The sequence below is a fragment of the Nannobrachium achirus genome (assembly GCF_963921795.1).
Source record: "Nannobrachium achirus genome assembly, chromosome: 1".
Classification (NCBI taxonomy): Eukaryota; Metazoa; Chordata; class Actinopteri; order Myctophiformes; family Myctophidae; genus Nannobrachium; species Nannobrachium achirus.
In genome coordinates, this window is record NC_137810.1 from 18,428,315 (window position 1) to 18,448,497 (window position 20,183).

At 43.4% G+C, this 20,183-nt stretch overlaps 1 protein-coding gene across 1 annotated transcript in view; it reads left to right on the forward strand.

Moving 5' to 3' along the window:
* The window catches only part of gpc5b (glypican 5b), a 62,811-nt gene that overhangs the window by 16,093 nt on the left and 26,535 nt on the right, over positions 1-20,183 (forward strand). Inside the window, exons 5-8 of the mRNA XM_080722947.1 lie at positions 997-1,175; positions 1,324-1,383; positions 3,317-3,439; positions 15,105-15,225. Of these exons, the coding sequence (XP_080579073.1) occupies positions 997-1,175; positions 1,324-1,383; positions 3,317-3,439; positions 15,105-15,225 (483 nt within the window). The remainder of the gene's footprint in view (positions 1-996; positions 1,176-1,323; positions 1,384-3,316; positions 3,440-15,104; positions 15,226-20,183) is intronic.

Consider the following 20,183-nt stretch of genomic DNA (forward strand, 5'->3'; position numbering starts at 1 on the left):
AAACAAACAAACAATCTCTCTCACACACACACACACACACACACACACACACACACACACACACACACACACACGCACACACACACACACACACACACACACACACACACACACACACACACACACACACACACACACGCACACACACACACACACACACACACACACACACACTGGAAACATTTTATTCTAATCTGAACAAAAACATGATTGTTGAAATGAATAAAAAGGTGTAATATATATGCAAAATCTCAATATTTCGTAGTCCCGCTGTTTCGAATATAGTAGATCTACTGTAGGTACAAGCTCGCAGCGTATATATCTGCAATTTCTTAATAGTTAAAGCATAAAATAATGGTTGAAGTGGTTCAAATCTAAAGCTTCCTTTGGCATCCCTATTTTGGGGGGAAAGAAAATATAACTTATTTTCTAATTCAAAATGTGTCCAAAATGTTTCGCCTCCTGATGCAATGCATTGTGAGCTTGTAAGATCGGCTATTCTCGCTATTTGTCGCGAGACAAAGTACATACAGTAGTGCTTACGTGGGTAAGAAAATGTTTTCTTTACAAATGGAACCCTTCCCTAACCCAGTGTTTCTCAACCACTGTGCCTGGGGACCTTTGGTGTGCCCCGGCCTGAGAAGGGTCAAGTGTGCCCCTTGAAAGTGCTTGAAAGCCAGTATTGTATTTATCATTTTAAAAATGATTTAAACTAGTGAAAACAGCCGATCTACAAGCACACAACGCCTTACTGTTGTGCGACAGCCTTGTATGATGAAGCAGGGCTTTGCTTTGCAAAGAAACGTACATATTTGAAACTTGGAGATACAAGGTTTCTTCCTGACAGTGATGATATTTACATCCCTGTATTATGTTGGTGTGCCCATGGATTCTTGGGACATGAAAAGTGTACCCATGCAGAAAAAAGGTTGAGAAACACTGCCCTAACCCATTAACCCCCCCCCCTCCCTCCCAACTCCCCCGCTCCACTGTCAGGTGGAGAAAGTGTGCGGGCCCCTAGAGCCCGGTGGTGTCACCGTGTCAACAACCCCGAACACCGTGACCTCTGCGACCCCCGCGGCGACGACATCAGTGACCTTTGGAACCTCGTCCGTGTCCCCGCCCACCCCACCCAGTCCTGCTGCTCTTCAGGAACTCCCGTCACAGCCCAGGAGGTGTGTGTGTGTGTGTGTGTGTGTGTGCGTGCGTGCGTGCGTGCGTGCGTGCGTGTGTGTGTGTCAAAAGATTTTACAGATCTTCTTTCCCAATTCCATGGCCACTTATTCTCATTGCACGTACCCTGTATGTGTGTGCATTTTTCAGGTCTCTTCCACTTAAAGGTTCCAGAGCTGATAAGCCTCGCAGCCTGAAGAAACTGTCCAGGTAAGACTAGATACGCTTTGCGCTCACATTAGCAGCGGCATGCAGGCTGCGTTGTCCATGGAAGCCTGCGATATGAAGATACCAGTAAGACTCCCTAATCGGGAGATAAGCGACCGTCAGGTCGCAGCGTGATTTTAGGGCAAAATCTGTAGGAGCAGTGTCCACAAATGTGTTTGAAAAAATCGGTCCTGATGGTGGCGCTATATGGGACAGATCCATGTTGAAGGCAAAATATGTAGGAGCAGTGTCCAAAAATGTGTTTTGCAAGAATCAGCCTCATGGTGGTGCTAGAAGAGGGTCATGTGAGAATTGATAGTTGGAGGTTGTGGTTTGGCAGGCAAGGAGTGTGTGCAAAATTTGGCATGGATCGGGCCAACGGTTGCAGAGATATGAGCAGGGCAAAAGTGTGACGTGTGACAGACTGACGGACAGCTGGTCGAGGTTTTGATAGTAACTGTGACCTGACGGTTGCAACAAACAACTGACGTACGGCAAAAGCTGCGAAACAAAGTCGAGCCGGCTTCAACCTTTTTCAGCACTCCGATGACGCAGTGAAGTGAATCATAATGTTTTTGTTTGACCATTTCCACTCCCTTTCTCTCTCTCCACACAAGTCCTGCTTGTAACTGGGGGAAAACAAGTCAGCCAGTTCCCTGTCATTTTAAGCCAAAGCCTTTATATCGTCACTGTCGGGCAGAAACCTTGTATCTCCAAGTTTCAAGTTTGTATGTTTTTTCACCAAGTAATGCCCTGCTTCATCATACAAAAGTAGTGAGAACAGCCGATCTACGTTGTGTGCTTGTAGATCTACTATTTTCACTAGTTTAGTTCATTTTTAAAACAATAAATACAAAATGAAAGGTTTTGGACTTACAAGGTTTCCACCCGACACCGACGATATTTTCCTTCACATTTTCCTCGCTCGTCACTCTCATGCGGACACACGCTCGCGCTCGACGACAAACCAACTGTCAGCGAGATGTCAAAGAGTGTGTTGAACAATCCTCTAACAGTAACAGTGACAGTGCGCCTGGCAACGCTTAGTCGTTTTGTAGCTTTTGGAGCTGATAAAGTGACAGGGATAAATTCATTAACCCATTAAAGACCCGAGGGCCATTCTACAAATGCCTTCTAAATCCTAAAAGTTCTCTGACGAGCACTAAGAGTTGAGGCATTACATTTTGTATAACACGATTCTATATATGCTCACAACGCCTCGCAACGCAAGGCAAGGCGTTGTGAGCATGTAGATCTGCTATTTTTACAATTTCTGTCTAATATTTGAAAATTTGGCCAATGTTTAATTTGTCATTTTAGATGTAATAAAAAGTCCTTAAATTGTCACTTTAGAAATGTGCAGATACCCTCTATACACTTATTTACTGTTGAGTGAGAAAACAATGTTGCACATTAAGTTAATCATCTGGGGACCCCCCAAAATCCACAGGTTGAGAACCACTGTCTTCCACCACTGCATGGGGGGCCCTTGCAGGTCTTTCATGCAGGTCAGAGCCAAATATCAATTGCTAGATATCTAGAAACGCTCGGGAAGAAATCGCAGAGCGCTATAATTGCGGCCAGATCTTCTCTCAGAGCTTTTCACACAAAACAAGCAAAACCTCGGCGAGCAGCCCAATCTTGCGGCAAATCTCTGTTTTTGTCGGCGAGCTCCAAAAATGGTCGGCGACAGCACAATCGGCTAGAACGGTCGGGCAGTGTGTTCGAGCCCTTATTCGATTTCTAATTAGAACATAATGTAGGATAATTAAGGTATAACTGTGTTTGTTTCTGTCTAATGAAAACATATTATTTCTAATTACAAACACATTATTTCTTATTATGGCTTTATTCTGTCTTATTCTGTACTGTAAATTAGGGTGGGCACAGCAGGTCTTTCTGTGTGACTCATGGTTGTTGTTGGTTGTTGTTCCAGGGAGTTCCAGGGCTCCATCCAGAGGTACCAGGGCTTCCTCTCTGAGCTGCCAGAGATGCTGTGTGAGAGCGAGATGGAAGTGGACCAGCACACCTGCTGGAGCGGAGACGACGTTGTAGAGAGGTGTGTGCGTGTGCGTGTGTGTTTGTTTTGTGTCCGTGTGTGTGTGTGTGTGTGTGCGCGTGCGAGTGAGTGAGTGCATATTTTTGTGTTAGTGTGTATGTGTGTATGTGTGTCTGGTAGAGTTGCCAGGGTGGGGGGGTGGCAGGGTTGTGAAGGTTAGGGAGTTCGTTTGGAACGTTCCAGAGTCTTTCTCATGGTGATTAGATTGGCAACTTTAGTCTAATGAGACAAATGGGCGCGCGCACACACACACATACATGCGCACGCGCATGTGCGAACGAAGTCAGCGAACAAATCACACACACAAAACATGTAAAAGTTGTACTCATCTTAATATCTGACATCTTCACATGCACACACACACGTATCGCACGCACGCACGCGCGCGCACACACACACACACACACACACACACACACACACACACACACACACACACACACACACACACACAGTACAGTATTAGCCAATCCATTCGATTGCAGACAGTTGGAGAATGCTTTGGAGACAGTACTGCATTTCTGCTCCATCAACCATGTGGAACGAGTTGAGTCGAGACCTCCAACACATACAGTCAAGTTGTCATGGCAGGAGCAGTGGGGAAGGACTTTATATTTGTGATTCAACCCGTCACAGTCCCACAACACAACACACATGACAACAGAGCAGGATTTCTACTCTCCTTCTCACTTTTAAATATAACCTAACTTTTTTTTGTGCAGTGCTGGGCAACATATCGAATTCTCCAATATGATGAATGTATTCTATAGTGCAGTGTTTCTCAATCTTTTTTGGCTTGAGTACCCCCTTTCCCAGATTTTTTAATCCAAAATGTTTTCCTTATAAAACTGCAATTAAAACCATAAAACCATCACAAATAAGAAAGGGAGTGAGAGTTTCGAACGGTGCCTCCTGAACAGATTTATTTTCAACACTTTCAGTCTTCGTGTCAATAACTTGCATTCAAACATCATTCAAACACATCCCAGTTGCCTGCCATAATTTGGGTTAGCAACTATCAGGCTCACAACACGTTTCTCCAAGTGTCATCATTAAACATAACAGTGATTTATAGGCCTACTTCTATTTTTTTTCTCGAGTACCCCCCACAGTACCTCCGCGTACCCCTAGGGTTACACGTACCCCCATTCGAGAAACACTGCTATAGTGAATATTTCTTTTCATAATGATCCATCAGCTTTTAACCACTTGAACCCTTTCGTCCCTATCCAGGGGTTGTGAGGTTGGCGAACATTCAACAAAAAAGCTTAAAGCTCGCATATGGGCTTTAACTGGTTAAAAATGGGAAGTGATGCTCCGTGAGCTTGTACAGTATCCATATAGGCCTATCTGGTATTTTTGAATAGCCAACGCAAAAACCTAAATTAACACAGACGCTTTCCTGGTTTAAATTAATCATCTAGATTTCTGCTGTGTAAAGTACATATAGCCTAGTAACATCTGATAGACTGGCAGCGGATGACAGCAATGGTACCATAACTCACTGTTTCCCAACAGTGGGTTGCAACCGATTTTTGTGGGTCCCAGTAAATATATATATATTTTTTTCTTTTAGTTTCCAACACTTTAGTTTGGGCCTTAAATGTTCTTATTTCAAAATATTTTAAAAAGTTGAAATCCATTAAAAACAATTCCAAACATTTTCAAAAGTATTTCATAACAAAAATCAGAAAATCTAATAATCTTCATAAATAAATGTAAAAAAAAAAGAAAAAAAAGGGGTTCCCAGTTCGATCCCGGGCTCCAACAGAGTTGGCTTTGAAGAGTCCTTGAGCAAGACTCTGAACCCCTTGCTCCCGGTGAGCAGGTTGGTGCATTGCATGGTTTCCTCTGCCATCTGTGTGTGAATGGGTGAATGTAATGCACAATCTCTCTAAAGCGCCTTGGATAAAGACGCTATATAAATGCACCATTTATCTACAAGCTCACAACACGGCGCGAAGCGAGCTTGTATATTTGCTATTTTCGCTAGTTTGTGTCCGAGGCAAACGTTTAATTTCGAGCTAAAAAGTCTGGGAACCACAGCCATAACTGGTTAATCTGACACCATTCACATTGTAAACGACACAAATGACATTCTTGGCAGACCACATACAACCGTGAAATAGGAAAGGTTTCATATTGATCTTGGACAGGTTCATCCAAGAAGGAGCTGACTGAATCCTCTCTAATTAAACAGTGTTTTTAGGGAATATTTCCGTTCGGAGGACTGAGAGAAGACGCTGGACTTGTTCTGTCCTGGAGTCCGGCCAGTCTGCGCCCCTCTCTGACCCCTTTACATCTTCTCTTCCCCTCCATCCATCCTGCTATTCATCCATGCATCCATCCTTTCATCCATCGAACCATCCATTCATCTATCCCTCCTTCCATTCAGTCATCCATTCATCTCCCCTACCCTCTGACCCACTTCACTGACAAATGTCTCAGTTTGTGTGTGTGTGTGTGTGTGTGTGTGTGTGTGTGTGTGTGTGTGTGTGTGTGTGTGTGTGTGTGTGTGTGAGAGAGAGAGAGAGAGATAGATAGATAGGCGGGTGAAAAAGGGCCACAATGTGAGAGAGAAAGGATAAGGCGGAGAGAGAACAAATGAGAGCGAGAGGAAAGAGTAGAGAAATAGAACCGGAATCAATGTTATTGACCAAGTGTGTTTTCTCATTCCAGGAACATAGTCTTGGTTGCTTTACACAATTGTCCAACAAAAAAGTCTCATACAACACTAAAACACACGCAATACCTTCTATGAAGACACACTGACTGTGGATAGTTTTTTACAGACTAAATCAATCGCTTAAACCCTATCGTCACTGTCAGGCAGAATCCTCGTATCTCCAATTTTCAAATTGTATATGTTTATTCGTAAATTAAAGCCCTACTTCATCATACAAGACTGTTGCACAAAAGTAGTGAAAATATCAGATTTACAAGCACACAACGCCTCGTGATGCAAGGTGTTGTGTGCTTGTAGATTGTCTATTTTCAATATTTGATTTATTTTTTCCTTTTAAAAAAAAATGTTTTTAAAATAACAACAAAAAAAGGAAGGTTTTGGACATACAAGGTTTCCACCCAATGCTTCTTTTACCGGTGTCCCGCAGGTCCCCTCCTTTCTCCCCTTCTACACAAAATCTCTGCCAAAAATCTATCTCACAACAGGTCACGTGTGAGTGACCCGTTGTGGGCTTGTAGATCAGCTAAGTGGCTGATTAGATGATAATGACCAAACGTTTTTTGTTTTGATTGATTGATTGATTGATTGATTGAAGACTTTATTAGAAGTTTGCATAGGAAAAGGTACAGTTTCATGACGGTACAGTTCACTGGTACAAGGTCTACTAAAAGGAGATCCATGAAAAGACTAAGCTTATTTCCACAGGAAACCATTTAAGTATCTCATATAACATTGAATGACAGACGAATAGAACACAGTACTATGCAGTAGACATGTAAAGAAAAAAAATGAGACCAAAAAAAGAAAACAGTAAGTCTAAACAAACAGTAAGTATATACAAAGAAGGGGCAGGGGAGGGTAGGGTTGGGCTAGGTTAGTTTTTTTTACCAGTTGCGAACGGCTGCTGCCTGTAAGTGGTTTTTCAGGGCAATTTTAAAGGATGCTAGTGATCCACACTCCTTTATGGCCTTCGGTAAGGCTTTCCACATTTTGGTGGTATAGCAGTTTGTTTTCCACTTCAGGTGAAACACTGCAGCAGTGTAAAAACATGACAGGCTGCAGAGTTTACGTGTCAATACTGTCTATCATCATGCTTGCACGTTGGTGGGCTCTGGACACTTCTATGAAAGTCTAACACACTCATTATTCATTTGTTTGGTGCAGCTGTGTTGCTTACTTTTCTGCATCTGCTGTAGTTTTCACCTGAAGTGGAAAACAAACTACAGAATCAGCCCTAGGGTGTTGTTCCCAGGTTGTGCAGGGCTGTAATAGCTGAGCATCACCAGTGGAGGGCATAATTACATAAGGAACCTACAGTACTATGTAACAAGGACAGCACCTCTCCCTTTGTTCTCTCTCTCTCTCTCTCTCTCTCTCTCTCTCTCTCTCTCTCTCTCTCTCTCTCTCTCTCTCTCTCTCTCTCTCTCTCTCTCTCACTATTGTCAGCTACCAGTATGCACAGTAAAATCAACAGTGTTCATTAGTCAATTAGTAACTCCCAAGCGTGTACATTTGGTTACTCTTCTTCATGTTCTTCAATTAGCTCAGAGGATTGTACTGTGTGTTAATTAATTAAGAAACCAGCATAACAAAAAGAAAGAAAAAAGAAAATACAACATTGAGACCTGTTTTACAACATTGAGGCTGGCAGAGAGAAAGGATGTTGGACAGGAGGGACAAGAATGTAGAGCAGGGGTCTTCAACAGGGGGACCGGGACCCCTAGGGGGTCCTCAGAGTTACCACAGGGGGTCCTCCAAATCTTTGTGTGAGAAACTCCCCCCCCCCTTTTTTTTATAATCACATTTTTTATTGAGTTTTCACATAAATGTGTGACAGAAAAGTATTACAATATTGTACAAACTGCAATAAAACAAATTAAAGACATACCAAACGGAAACAACAAGAACAGCAAAAAACAGACAAACACAAAAACAAAAATACGGGCGAACAGCACAATAGAATATTCATACAATTATCCATACTTATCCATACACAGTCAATTATTCAGAGTGGTAACTCCCCATTTTTATATTAACCACATGAACCCTAGCGTCCATATTCTGATAACTTTAGCCAAAAATAGCAGATCTACAAGCTCGTAGATCGGCTATTTTCAGCAAAGCGGTTTGGTGTAGAGGGGAAAAAGAGCAGATTAGTACAGAGTGAAAGGTCAAGTGTATTACTTATTCACCGTTCATGTAGTTAGATATTTGAAAACACACATTAACACGAATCCAAAATACACTGATGATTGTGCTGTCAAACGATGAAACTATATGGAATCTATGAAAAGACACACTGAACTGAAGCGATGGACAGAGAAAAAGTTGTTGAGAACCAGGTAGTTTGAGAAAGGCAGCCAGAGGGCAGAGATAGAGAGAAGGGGGGTGGGGGGGGGGGGGGCACAGAAACAGACATAAGAGAGGGAGACAGAGAGGTACAGTACAGTTCACTTTAACCAAATCCCATTAGACCACAGCATTGTGGTTGGAGATGTGGTACCTGAGCTGCATGCCTCAACTGTCTGCCTCTGTGTGCGCGTGTGTGTGTGTGTGTGTGTGTGTGTGTGTGTGTGTGTGTGTGTGTGTGTGTGTGTGTGTGTGTGTGTGTGTGTGTGTGTGTGTGCGTGCGTGCGTGCGTGCGTGCGTGCGTGCGTGCGTGCGCCGTGCGTGTGTCACAGCTGTGTAAATGGCTCCGCAGGAATGCAGCTTACATGTCATCACTGTAGGGCAGAAAAACCTCCTATATCTAACTTGTTGTGTCATTCCCCTAGATTGATGTTCCACTCGGTCGTACTAAAGTGTCACGCAGAAGTAGCAAAAATTGCGGTCTACAATCTCAAAACGCATCGCTACGCAAGGTGTTTTGAGCTATATTGTTTATAGCGCTTTGAGCTGATTTGAATCATGAAGTAACCGCTTTGGACCGAATGCAACGATGTACAGACCGCAACCCTTAATAATTACACCACATAATAATATCACCACAGAGATCACTATCTCTGGTAATTTGCTTTTAAACGTGTGTGCGCGAGCGCGCGTGCGCGTGTGTGTACTGACATTGCTGAGGTTTTTAATTGTTGCCTGCAGGGCTGAGGCAGAAGAATGGATCTGTGTGCATGTGTGTGTGTGTGTGTGTGTGTGTGTGTGTGTGTGTGTGTGTGTGTGTGTGTGTGTGTGTGTGTGTGTGTGTGTGTGTGTAGGTGTGTAGGTGTGTGGGTGTGTGTTTTATCGTAATCCGATGGCAGCAGCGAAGCAGCATTGCCATCACGTGCCTTACACATCTGTCATTCTCCAGATCTCCTTTAGTGTCTTTCACACTCATTTATCAATCATCACACATTTATCAATCATCTATTATCTGTTTCTTCAAGGTGAGGAGACATTAAATCTAAACTATAATCTTCTTCAGACAGACAGAAAGGCAGATATACAGACTAGGGATGGGACGATACGCGATATTATCGTTTATCGTGATAAAAAACACTCACGATAATCGTATTGTGGAGATTTAATTTATCGTGATATCGTCCTCCGTCATGCACTGGGATCAATTCACCTTTTATTTGCCGAGCTGCATATCTTACCACTTAAACCCTCTATAATTGGTAAAAGGTACTTCTAATATACCTACTTGATACAGTCTTTTTTCACTCTATCAAATGTCTTTGCCAAAAAATAGATCTGCTATTTTTTGGCAAATGTTCCACCCCAGGATAATGGATTTTGATTATCGCGATAATATCGTAAATCGCGATTTATTTTTTCACAATAATTGTGATCGTCCCATCCCTAATACAGACCAGGCAGCATGATGCCGGTCTGCAGGGCTCTAACCGCAGATTATTGAGAAGAAAATCGGAATAGGTTTCGCAGTTGTTATCATAAAAACTATATTGAATTATGCTATTGCTGTGCCACATGTATTCATTATCATAAACTAGTCCTGTGCCTGGGGGTGTGCACAGTATATGAGTGCACACTGACAGTATATGAGGTATATGTCCCACAGTCCCTGAAGAGTCTCAGAAGTAATGTTGGAGAACCCAGACCTGTGCTCTTTGGGCAGAATAGTCACCATTGACGTCCAGTTGTGCAATACCCGTTGTATCCGACTGTGTCTGTGTTTCATGCCCATACATTATATGGAGATCTCTTATCGCTGTCAGTCTGGCTCTCTTTTATGCCCATATATGGTGTTCCGTGTCCAGGCCAGTCTTTGATGTCATCTTCAAATTTGGGCACTGTAGTGATGTCAGTCATCTCCAAATGTGGTCACTTGTTTCATCGTGTCAGACAGACATTATTTGGATATTTTTTCAGCATGCGGCTGTTACCATGGTGGCGACACTGTTTAATATCAGTGATGTCAGCATGCCGACTGTTTCACCCGTTTATGCCCATATATGGTGTTCCGTGATGTCGGGCATTGTTTCAGCATGCGGCTGTTACCATGGCGTCGACACTGTTTAGTATCAGTGATGTCAGCAATAGTTCGATTTCATGGCAACCACCTTTCTTGTAGTGCTAAATGAAAGTGTCATCTTCATATTATGACCTCATAGTATTTGAGAGGAAACCAATCCAATCTGTAGACCAACGTGTTGTAATCGGTGGCATCTTGCCTGATTTGCACTTGCATTAGAATGCCGGTGTTGATTTACTCGGGCCATTATGCTCTAACGCCATACTGAGTATGACATGATGTAAGAGCAACATGATGGCTGGCCGTGTGAATGTGGTCAATGGGAGCATAAGGGTTTTTCCCCCGGCTGAGAACCACTAATCTCTCAACGCTTTATGAAATGTACGACAGCATATCGTCACTGTCGGGCAGAAACCTTGTATCTCCATGTTTCAAATTTGTAAATGTTTTCGCAAAGTAAAGCCCTGCTTCATCACAAAAGTAGTGAAAACAGCAGATCTACAAGCACACAACGCCTCACGGTGTGAGGCGTTGTGTGCTTGTAGATCGGCTGTTTTCACTAGTTTAAATCATTTTAAAATGATAAATACAAAACAAACGGTTTTGGACAAACAAGGTTTCCACCCGACAACGACGATAGATCTAATATTGGAGAGAAGATGAGTGAATGAGAATCACTCGTTTGAATAATAAAAGAAAAGCCTTAATATAAGACAATATGCAACGCGCATTGGAAAACGTATTATTAAATGACCACGAGGTCTATTTTTACTACCATTCCTATAAACTCCACGGTCTGGTGTTGGCATGTTTGGACGAATCCAGACCGAAAGATACGAGGCTCGTTCGTGGTACATTCCTGGTCCTAATTAAGATAAAGCGTGTCGTGATCTACTGTATGACAGAATGTTTGTGCGGTGGTGTCTGTGGAATGGCTGTGACAGATGTGTTTGAAGGGCGGCGTTGACAGTGAGCCCGGCAATCTTTGCTGGAGTCAGAAGAATTAGGGGATTTTCGCCCTGGGTCTCATTCATCTGGGTTCATAAAGGAGGTTTGTTTCTTTCATCCTCCTTTACTCACAGCTTTTATTTATTCTTCCTCTGTTCTGTTTTCTCTCCCCTGTTCCCTCCTTCCCTTCTTGTCCTTGTTTCCCTTTGTTACCTCTCTCCTCTCCTCTCCCCTTCCCTCCCCTCCCATCCCCTCCCCTTCCCTTCCCGTCATTTTATTAGATCAGTGGAGGATTCTGCAGCACCTATAATTACATTTGTGAGTGTGTTGACATGTACGGCGATATCCCGCCGTTACTGGTGATGGTCACATCTTGTGTTTTTGAGCACGCGAGTCATGTACGCATCGCGTCCTGTTTACATTACACAGATAAGCTCTTGTACCAATCCTAAGTAACCCCAAAGTAGCGTAGGCCATGTATACATCCTCTCACACACCTTAAGATCTCAAGCTGTCTACATCAGTGGTTCTCAAAGTGGGGTCTGGGGACCTCCAGGGGTCCATTTTCAGATCGGGGTCCACGGCCAAATATATATATATTTAAATAACATAGTTAGTTAGTGAGCAGAACTTGGACAAAATAAACAGCTTATCCCAAGTGAGACGGTAGTCCTAACAGTCCATTGTATGGTGGTGTTTTGCTCACCTAAAGTAACTGATCTACAAGCTCACAATGTGTTGCGATGCAACAAGTTGTGAGCTTGCAGATTTTCCCTTCGCAAAAAATCTCTCTGCTGAAAAATGTTTGTTGAGGTTAAGGTTAGGGTTAGGGTTAAGGTTAGGGTTAGAGTTAAGGTTAAGGTTAAGGTTAAGGTTAGGGTTAGAGTTAGAGTTAGGTTTTGGTGCACCTCTGCCGCGGTCCAAGTGACTACAATGGAGCGCTCCCTACCTCCGGTTCAGCCAATCACAAGCTTCAAAAATGAGTTTGGGGTGTCGTTATCCATCTTTCCAAGTGGGATCCATAATCACGCGTCCGGGACCCCTAGGAGGGGAGTTACTACAGGGGGGCCGCCAAATCTTTGTGATAGGATCATGTTTTTTACATTAACCATTTGAACCCGAGCATCCCAATTCCCAGTGAAACATTAGCCAAAAATAGCAGATCTACAAGCTTACAACGCCTTGCACTGCGAGGCGCTGTAAGCTTGTAGATCGGCTATTTTTGTCAAAGAAGGTTTGTTGAGGGAAAAGAAGGGCAGACTTTTGACAGGGCAGTATTTGACAGGTTCAAGTGGTTAAATGTCTGAAAATACACATACTCCAACAGCGCTGTCAAACAAGTCTAAGCTGTCTAAGAAATCTATGAACATTCTTAATCTGCAACACAATTTTATACAATGTGTAGTGGGGGTCCCTGCTTCATCTCTCTCTCAGCTAAGGGGTCCTTGGCCTGAAAAAACGTTGAAGACCCTGGCTGACCTAGATCCAACCCCCTGCCACCCCAACCCGACTACCCGCCCACCATCCCTCATCCCTGACCCCTTTGCCATAGGCTGTTTGTATTCTAGGGTGTTGGCCGAGTTTGTGGGTGATTACATCGCAGCTAGACAAACTGGTTTGGTGCGATTGATGATTTGCAGAGCGCTTCTGCCTCGCCCCGTAAGAATTGGTGTCACCTTTTTTTAGGTTTTTCCTCTCGTTGCGATGCCGATGGCGATCCAGGTAGGGATGGGACGATATGAAAATGTCATAATGATTATTGTGACAAAATATATTGCGATTTACGATATTATCGCGATAATCAAAATCCATTAACTCTCCCCACGCTTTGAACGTTAACGTTCGCCCCATTTTTTACAGAACCTCGATGCCAATACGGCGCTCGTTCGGTTCGTTCGTCTGATGACTGTAAGCTGATGAGGGGTCGCGCGGCCGTGTACTGTAAACCCATTTTCCGCGGTGATGGTGTAAAAAATCCATTATGCGTTAGATCAACGGAGAACAATTCACTTCCTTGTTGATTTCCTCTGGCTGTAAGGCTCTGTGGCCAGTGACTGGTCTTCTTCTTCTTCAACACATAACAGGCAAATTCACATTCATTCTCGCATGACGCCGCCCTCTGCTGCCTGGCAGACCAAAGTGCACTATTGCACAATAAAAAAAATAATAATAAATAAAACAAATAAATGTCTGTCTATCTACTATAACGTCGCAAAGGTAAGCCGCTTTTTGATGGCACCAGACCCAATAAATAAATAAATAATCTGGCAGTAGGAGAGTTAAGCTGGGGTGGAACATTTGCCAAAAAATTGCAGATCGGCTATTTTTTGGCAAAGACATTTGATAGAGAGTGAAAAAAAGACTAATACGTATATTATAAGTACCTTTTACCAATTATAGAGGGTTTAAGTGGTACTGGATATGCAGCTCGGCAAATAAAAGCTGAATTGATCCCAATGCAAGAAGGACGACGATATCGCGTTAAATCAAATCTCCACTATACGATTATCGTGAGTGTTTTTTATCATGATAACTGATAATATTGCGCATCGTCCCATCCCTAGATCCAGGCTCTGTATGTTCCTGCCGACAGCACTCAATCATATCACCTTGGCATGAGTCATCATGGGACTTCAATGATTCAATGACTTCCTGTCATGAGTGAGAGCCTGCGCTGCGTTATGGCCATGCAGGGTTAGCCAATTAAGAGCTGAGGCTGATGCTACTAAATGCCTTCTGAACCAGTAGTTCTTCTCAAGACGTTTTTTCTAAACTTTTCAATGATAGCAGATGTACATATTTCTGAATAGCCAACGCTAAAACCTAAAATTACACGGTTTAATGGGTTAAACTAATGTGTGTACATGTACTGTATACGCTATACAGTATGTGTGTGTGTGTGTGTGTGTGTGTGTGTGTGTGTGTGTGTGTGTGTGTGTGTGTGTGCGTGCGTGCGTGCGTGCGTGCGTGCGTGCGTGCGTGCGTGCGTGCGTGCGTGCGTGCATGTGCGCGCGTGTGTGTGTGTGTGTGCGTGCATGTTTTTGTGTATGGGGAATATTTAGATTAGCCCTGATAAAGCAGACTAGTATGACGGCGAGTAAACTGGGGCAGGAGAGCCATACACTCACACGCGCGCGCGCGCGCGCGCGCACACACACACACACACACACACACACACACACACACACACACACACACACACACACACACACACACACACACACACACACACAAACACACGCACACACACGCACACACACGCACCCAAACACACAGAACTGGGGCAGAAAGTAGCTGTTCTCTCTAGAGGTTGCGTGGATGATGTACTGAGGACTTACAGGTACTGTATGGTGGCAGTATGTCTTAGGCGAGAGAGAGCGAGAGACTACATCCATCTAAGGAGAGAGAGAGAGAGAGAGAGAGAGAGAGAGAGAGAGAGTGTGTTTGGTCTGTCTGGATGATTAATTTGTTATTCCCTAACTAATTTGCCTGACTACCTGACTTTATATGAGCCACCTGACTAACTACCAAGTTGGCCGACTGACCGGCTGACTAATAGTGAATGTGATTAATATCTTTCTCTCTCTCTCTCTCTCTCTCGGCAGCTATGTAGGTCATGTGGTGGGTAGCAGCCTAAAGGCCCAGAGAGAGAACCCAGAGATGACAGTCCGGAACAGCGATCATGTTCTGAAGGGGGTCAAACGGAGACTGGAACAACTCTTAAAGGTACTACTGGCACACACCCTCCACTCAGCGCTCAGCCATGCCTGTTGCCCAAAAATGTCAAGCTGTCTGTCAGCGGCATCATCAAGAGAGTTCTGGCTTCTGGTGTTCAATAGAGATAACATTTGTCAACTGCACCTCAGGGGGGATTTTCGCTTTCATGTACAGCAGTGGTTCTCAACCTGTGGGTCAGAACTTAATGTGCGATATTGTTTTCTCACTCAACAGTAAACGAACCAACATGAAGTTTATGTGTATAGAGGGAATATGCCCATTTCAAGTCATAATTGTCTCCACCAGCCGAAGGCATGGGGGAGAGTATGTTTTCCCCTCCGTCCGTCCGTCCGTCCGTGCGTGCGTCCGTCCGTCCGTGCGTCCTCGCAGTTTGTGAGCACCTAATCTCAGTCGCCGTTGGCCCGATCGCTGCCAAAGTGAGCACACACATTCCCTGGATGCCAATCTAGAACCTCTGCCCTAAATTTTTTAAATGGGCCTTTTCCAGCGCCACCTAGTGGCCGATGTTTGCAAAACACATTTCTGTGCACTACTCTTACAGATTTTGTCCAAAAATCATACAAATCGGTAGGTAGTATCTCGACAGTCATGTGATCGACACGGATCTGTCCGATTTTGCATATTCCATCCTGATTGGCTAAGATTGGCTTCCAAAGTTTGTAGGATCGAGCCGTTTTGAACAAAATGCCTCAAATCACAAACGCAAAGTGCGATTATCATGAAATCGCGCACACATGTTCCCACTAGGCCGAGGAAGAAATGCCACTTATTTTTTTTTAAATCAGCCTCATGGTGGCGCTATAACAGGCCGATTTGTGGTTTTACCTATAACTCCACCGATCAGTTTCAAACTTTGCAAGCAAGCACACTCCCTAGAAGCTAAGGATAAACCTTTGCCCTGCATCTTTCACATAAGCCTTTTATAGCGCCACCTTTGGGCCGACTTATGTAAAACACATTTTTGGATATTACTCCTTGAGATTTTATCCAAAAATCACGCAAATCGGTACACAGTATCTCTATAGTCATGTGATCAAGTCCGATCCGTCTGATATTTCATATGCCATCCTGATTGGCTAATATTAGCTTCCAAAGTTTGCCTGGTGGAGACCTGTGCTCGGAAGAGCACTGCTTCTAGTTTACAGACTTTTTAATACCTCTAAAATGTCAAATTAACCATTGGTCAAATTGTCAAGGCAGAAATTGTGAAAATAGCCGATCTACATGCTCACAACGCCTCTCAAGAATCGTGTTATACAAAATGTAATGGCTCAACTAGCGCTCGTCAGAGTGGGGGGTCCCCAATTAAAATACGATTATTTTGGGGGGTTGCGGCCTGAAAAGGTTAAGAATCACTGATGTACAGAAACAAGGTGGAGTTGTTTTGTTCAAACCAAACATTCTCAACACTGAGCTGTAGCTTGTGTTTGGCCCATTCCATGGTGTCGCTGTTGGGGCGGAAACCTTGAATGAACCCAAAACGTTACTTTTCAGGAAATGGAAAAAAAGAATGTGTTCCAAATGGAATGTAGTTATTTAGTCACAACCTCTTGTTAATACGTTTCATTGGTTCCGTGTTTATAAGACCCACAGAAACTCTTAACTGTAACTTAAAAAAATGTCACTCGTTGTGTCACTCTATGTGAATGCAGAGACAATAAATGTCTCATCTTATTTTCGTTAATAGCGGAAAGAAAGCCAGCTGGCTGAGCTTGTAGGTCTATTTCTGCTACAATTACGCATCGCTCTTGCGCGACGAAGTAGGACGAAGTAGGACATTGATTTACACCCCCAAATAAAAAATATATATACAATTTGAAATATGGAGATACAAGGTTTCTTCCTGGCTGACAGACACACATGTGTTTGTGCAGCGTGACATTCTTCATTCTTGCCACCAGTCCCGACTATCGACGCAGTAAATCAGCGTTTTCATGTAGCTAAGTGGTGACGTGAAGCAGATGAAAGCCAGACAGCTCTTAAGTGCAAGGTCCCATGTGGGAGATTTGATAAGCCCATCTCTCCCACACAGGCCTCATTCCTCCTGTCCTCACCCCGCGCTATCACGCATTGAGTTATGACGCTGTTAGCGTGCTGTTAGCATCCCTGCGCAGCGCACTGAGGGATAATGTTATCCCCACCTGTTCCTGCCCTTTTATATTATATACACACGTGGTCACCAGCGGCTTCTGTTGGGGCCATTAGCTTGTCAGCATCATAGCGGCGAGCTAAGTTCAACGAGCCTACGCCAGTGTACTATGGGGTCTAATGCCAGTGCCGAGTGTCTAATGCTATAGTGATGAGTGTTGCTAATGCTAGCAGCAGGGGTTGCACATGTAAAGATCAAGAAGGGAGTAGAGGGAGAGACGGAAAGAGAGACAGACAGACAGACGGCTCTTCTTTGGTTGTTACATCCCAAGGGAAGCATCATAGTGTGCGTGCATGTGTGCGCGCGCGTGTCTGCCCACATGCGAGATGCACGCTATCTCAGCTGGCTGTCATTTGTTGTCACCTTGTGTGAGAAGAATGTCAGAATCCAATAAACCTAAATGTCAGCCTTCTAAAGGCCCGTAGATAATAACACTCGACAAGGATTAAGGAATACATGATGAATTATGAAACTGGGTTTATTCAGCATTTTGAACAGGGTGTGCCAAAGTCATGTGCAGCTTTTTTAATATGGTTTGCATGTGTGATTCATAAGTTGTTGTTTTTCATACTAATATGAATCACAAAATGTTTCACAAAGATCATTCCCTGGAGATGGAGTTGATGTGGTGAAGAGCTTGGATCTCTGCTTGCCTTGATGAATGTCTTTTAGGACACAGAGCAGGCAGACGCAGAACACACACGTGCACACGTCCATTCTCATTGAAATGCATTGGCGGAAAGCGGATTCCACTCTCATAGGTATTTTGGTGTGTGGGCACCCTTACAAGTAAAAGTCCGGTATTCAAAATGTACTTGAGTAAAAGTACAAAAGTATTGGCATCAAAATTTACTTAATGTACCAAAAGTAAAAGTACAAAATGTTTGAAAATAGCAGATCTACAAGCTCGCAACGCATCGCGACGCGTTGTGAGCTTGTGGATCGCCTATTTTCAAATAGCCAAGGTATAAAATAGTTCTAAAGTAGTCCATGTATGTTTTAAAATATTATAACTTATATCTACAAAGTAACTAGTCACTAAAGTTGTCAAATAATTGCAGTGGAGTAAAAATATAATATTTGCCTCTGAGATGTAGTGGAGTAGAAGCAAAGGTATAGGAAATTGGAAATACTCCAGTAAAGTACAAATACCTCAACATTGTACTTAAGTAAAATTTACTTTGTTACTTTACACCACTGCACTCAAAGGTGTTGACAGACACAACACAAAAAGCTGGTCAGATAGGTCATGAGTCACATACTGTAGGTGTCTCAGCCTGTCAACGGGCTGGGCATTCAGTACCAGGTACACAGTAAACTCCTTGAGTGTTTCGTTAACTCTGGGAGTGAGTGAGTGAATAAACCAAATGGACCGTAACGGGTGTTGTGATGTGTGATGACAGGGCTTGTCAGATGAGCCAACTGGACGTGCAGATACAGCAACCAAGAGATTCAAGTCAGATGGCAAGTCATTATGTCATACTGTACTTGATCCATAAACTTGTGTGTGTTTGATTTCTCCACCATCTGTGCTCCGCCACCAAGGCTCGGTGGCTGGTATAGATCTGAGTGGCTTTTAAGGGGATAATAATCAACCCGAATAGCAAATGGAAGTAGTCATGGAAAAGTCATGGGATTAGAGGGTGCTTTCTGCTGTTGAAGCTGTTTCTTCTAACTCTCCTACTTGGCGGAGAGTCCATTAATCATGTTGCATTTACATGGAAGAAAAAGCCCCAGTCAGCAATTTACACAGAGGCACCCCCCCCCCCCCCCCCCCACCCAAAAAAAAGATAACACACACACACACACACACACACACACACACACAGACACACACAGACACACACACACACACACACACACACACACACACACACACACACATATGCACGCACGCACACATACACATACACACAAACCCACACACCATGCAATCATTTATGTATGAGATTTGCTTTTCCCGGTCTATTAATTCTGGTTATCCCCCCAGTGTCCCGTTAGCTGGCTATTAAAATAACGTTGAGGCTTCTGTACAGTAAATGTAAATGTTCCAGGCACACCCAAACACACACACACACACAGGGTGCAATAGAAGTAGTGTGTACACTTCTGATCCATTTCTCTCAGACTGGAGGGTTTCAGACCTTTAGACATTTAGACCTGAACGCAAATCTGTGTCACTTTGGATTTGAACCACTTTAACCATTATTTTATGCTTTAACTATTAAACTAGACCAGGTCAACCTGGTTGTGCCAGACCCCCTGTCTGTCATCATCATTTATGACATCATGCCTTTTGTAGGCATGTGTCATCATCATGTCATCATCATATATACCCTTTATATAGAAAACCCGGACCGACATTTGCTTATGTAGGCCTACCCATTTCATGGGTCTGGCAAAAATAGCAGATATACAAGCTCACAGCGCGGCTGCGAGCTTGTAGATCTGCTATTTTTGAAAAATTGTTGAATATCTTTGACCCGATTCTATGAATGTCATCTAAATCCTTCTTCTAAATCAGTGGCCCCCAAAATTACATGTATTTTTTACCACGGACCCCCATCTCAAAATATGTTGTTCCAGGGACCAACAGAAGCAAATATTTGAGTTACAAAATCTTCGCTTTTAAAAATATATTTTCAAAATCACGATTTTTCATAGCAGATCTTCAAGCTCACAGTAAGCTTGTATATCTGCTAAGCATTAAATAATTCTAGGTCTAAATGGGTTAAACCCTACCCAATATACTTAGTTGACCGGAGTCCCCTACAAGTCTACTTGGTCCCCTACTTAT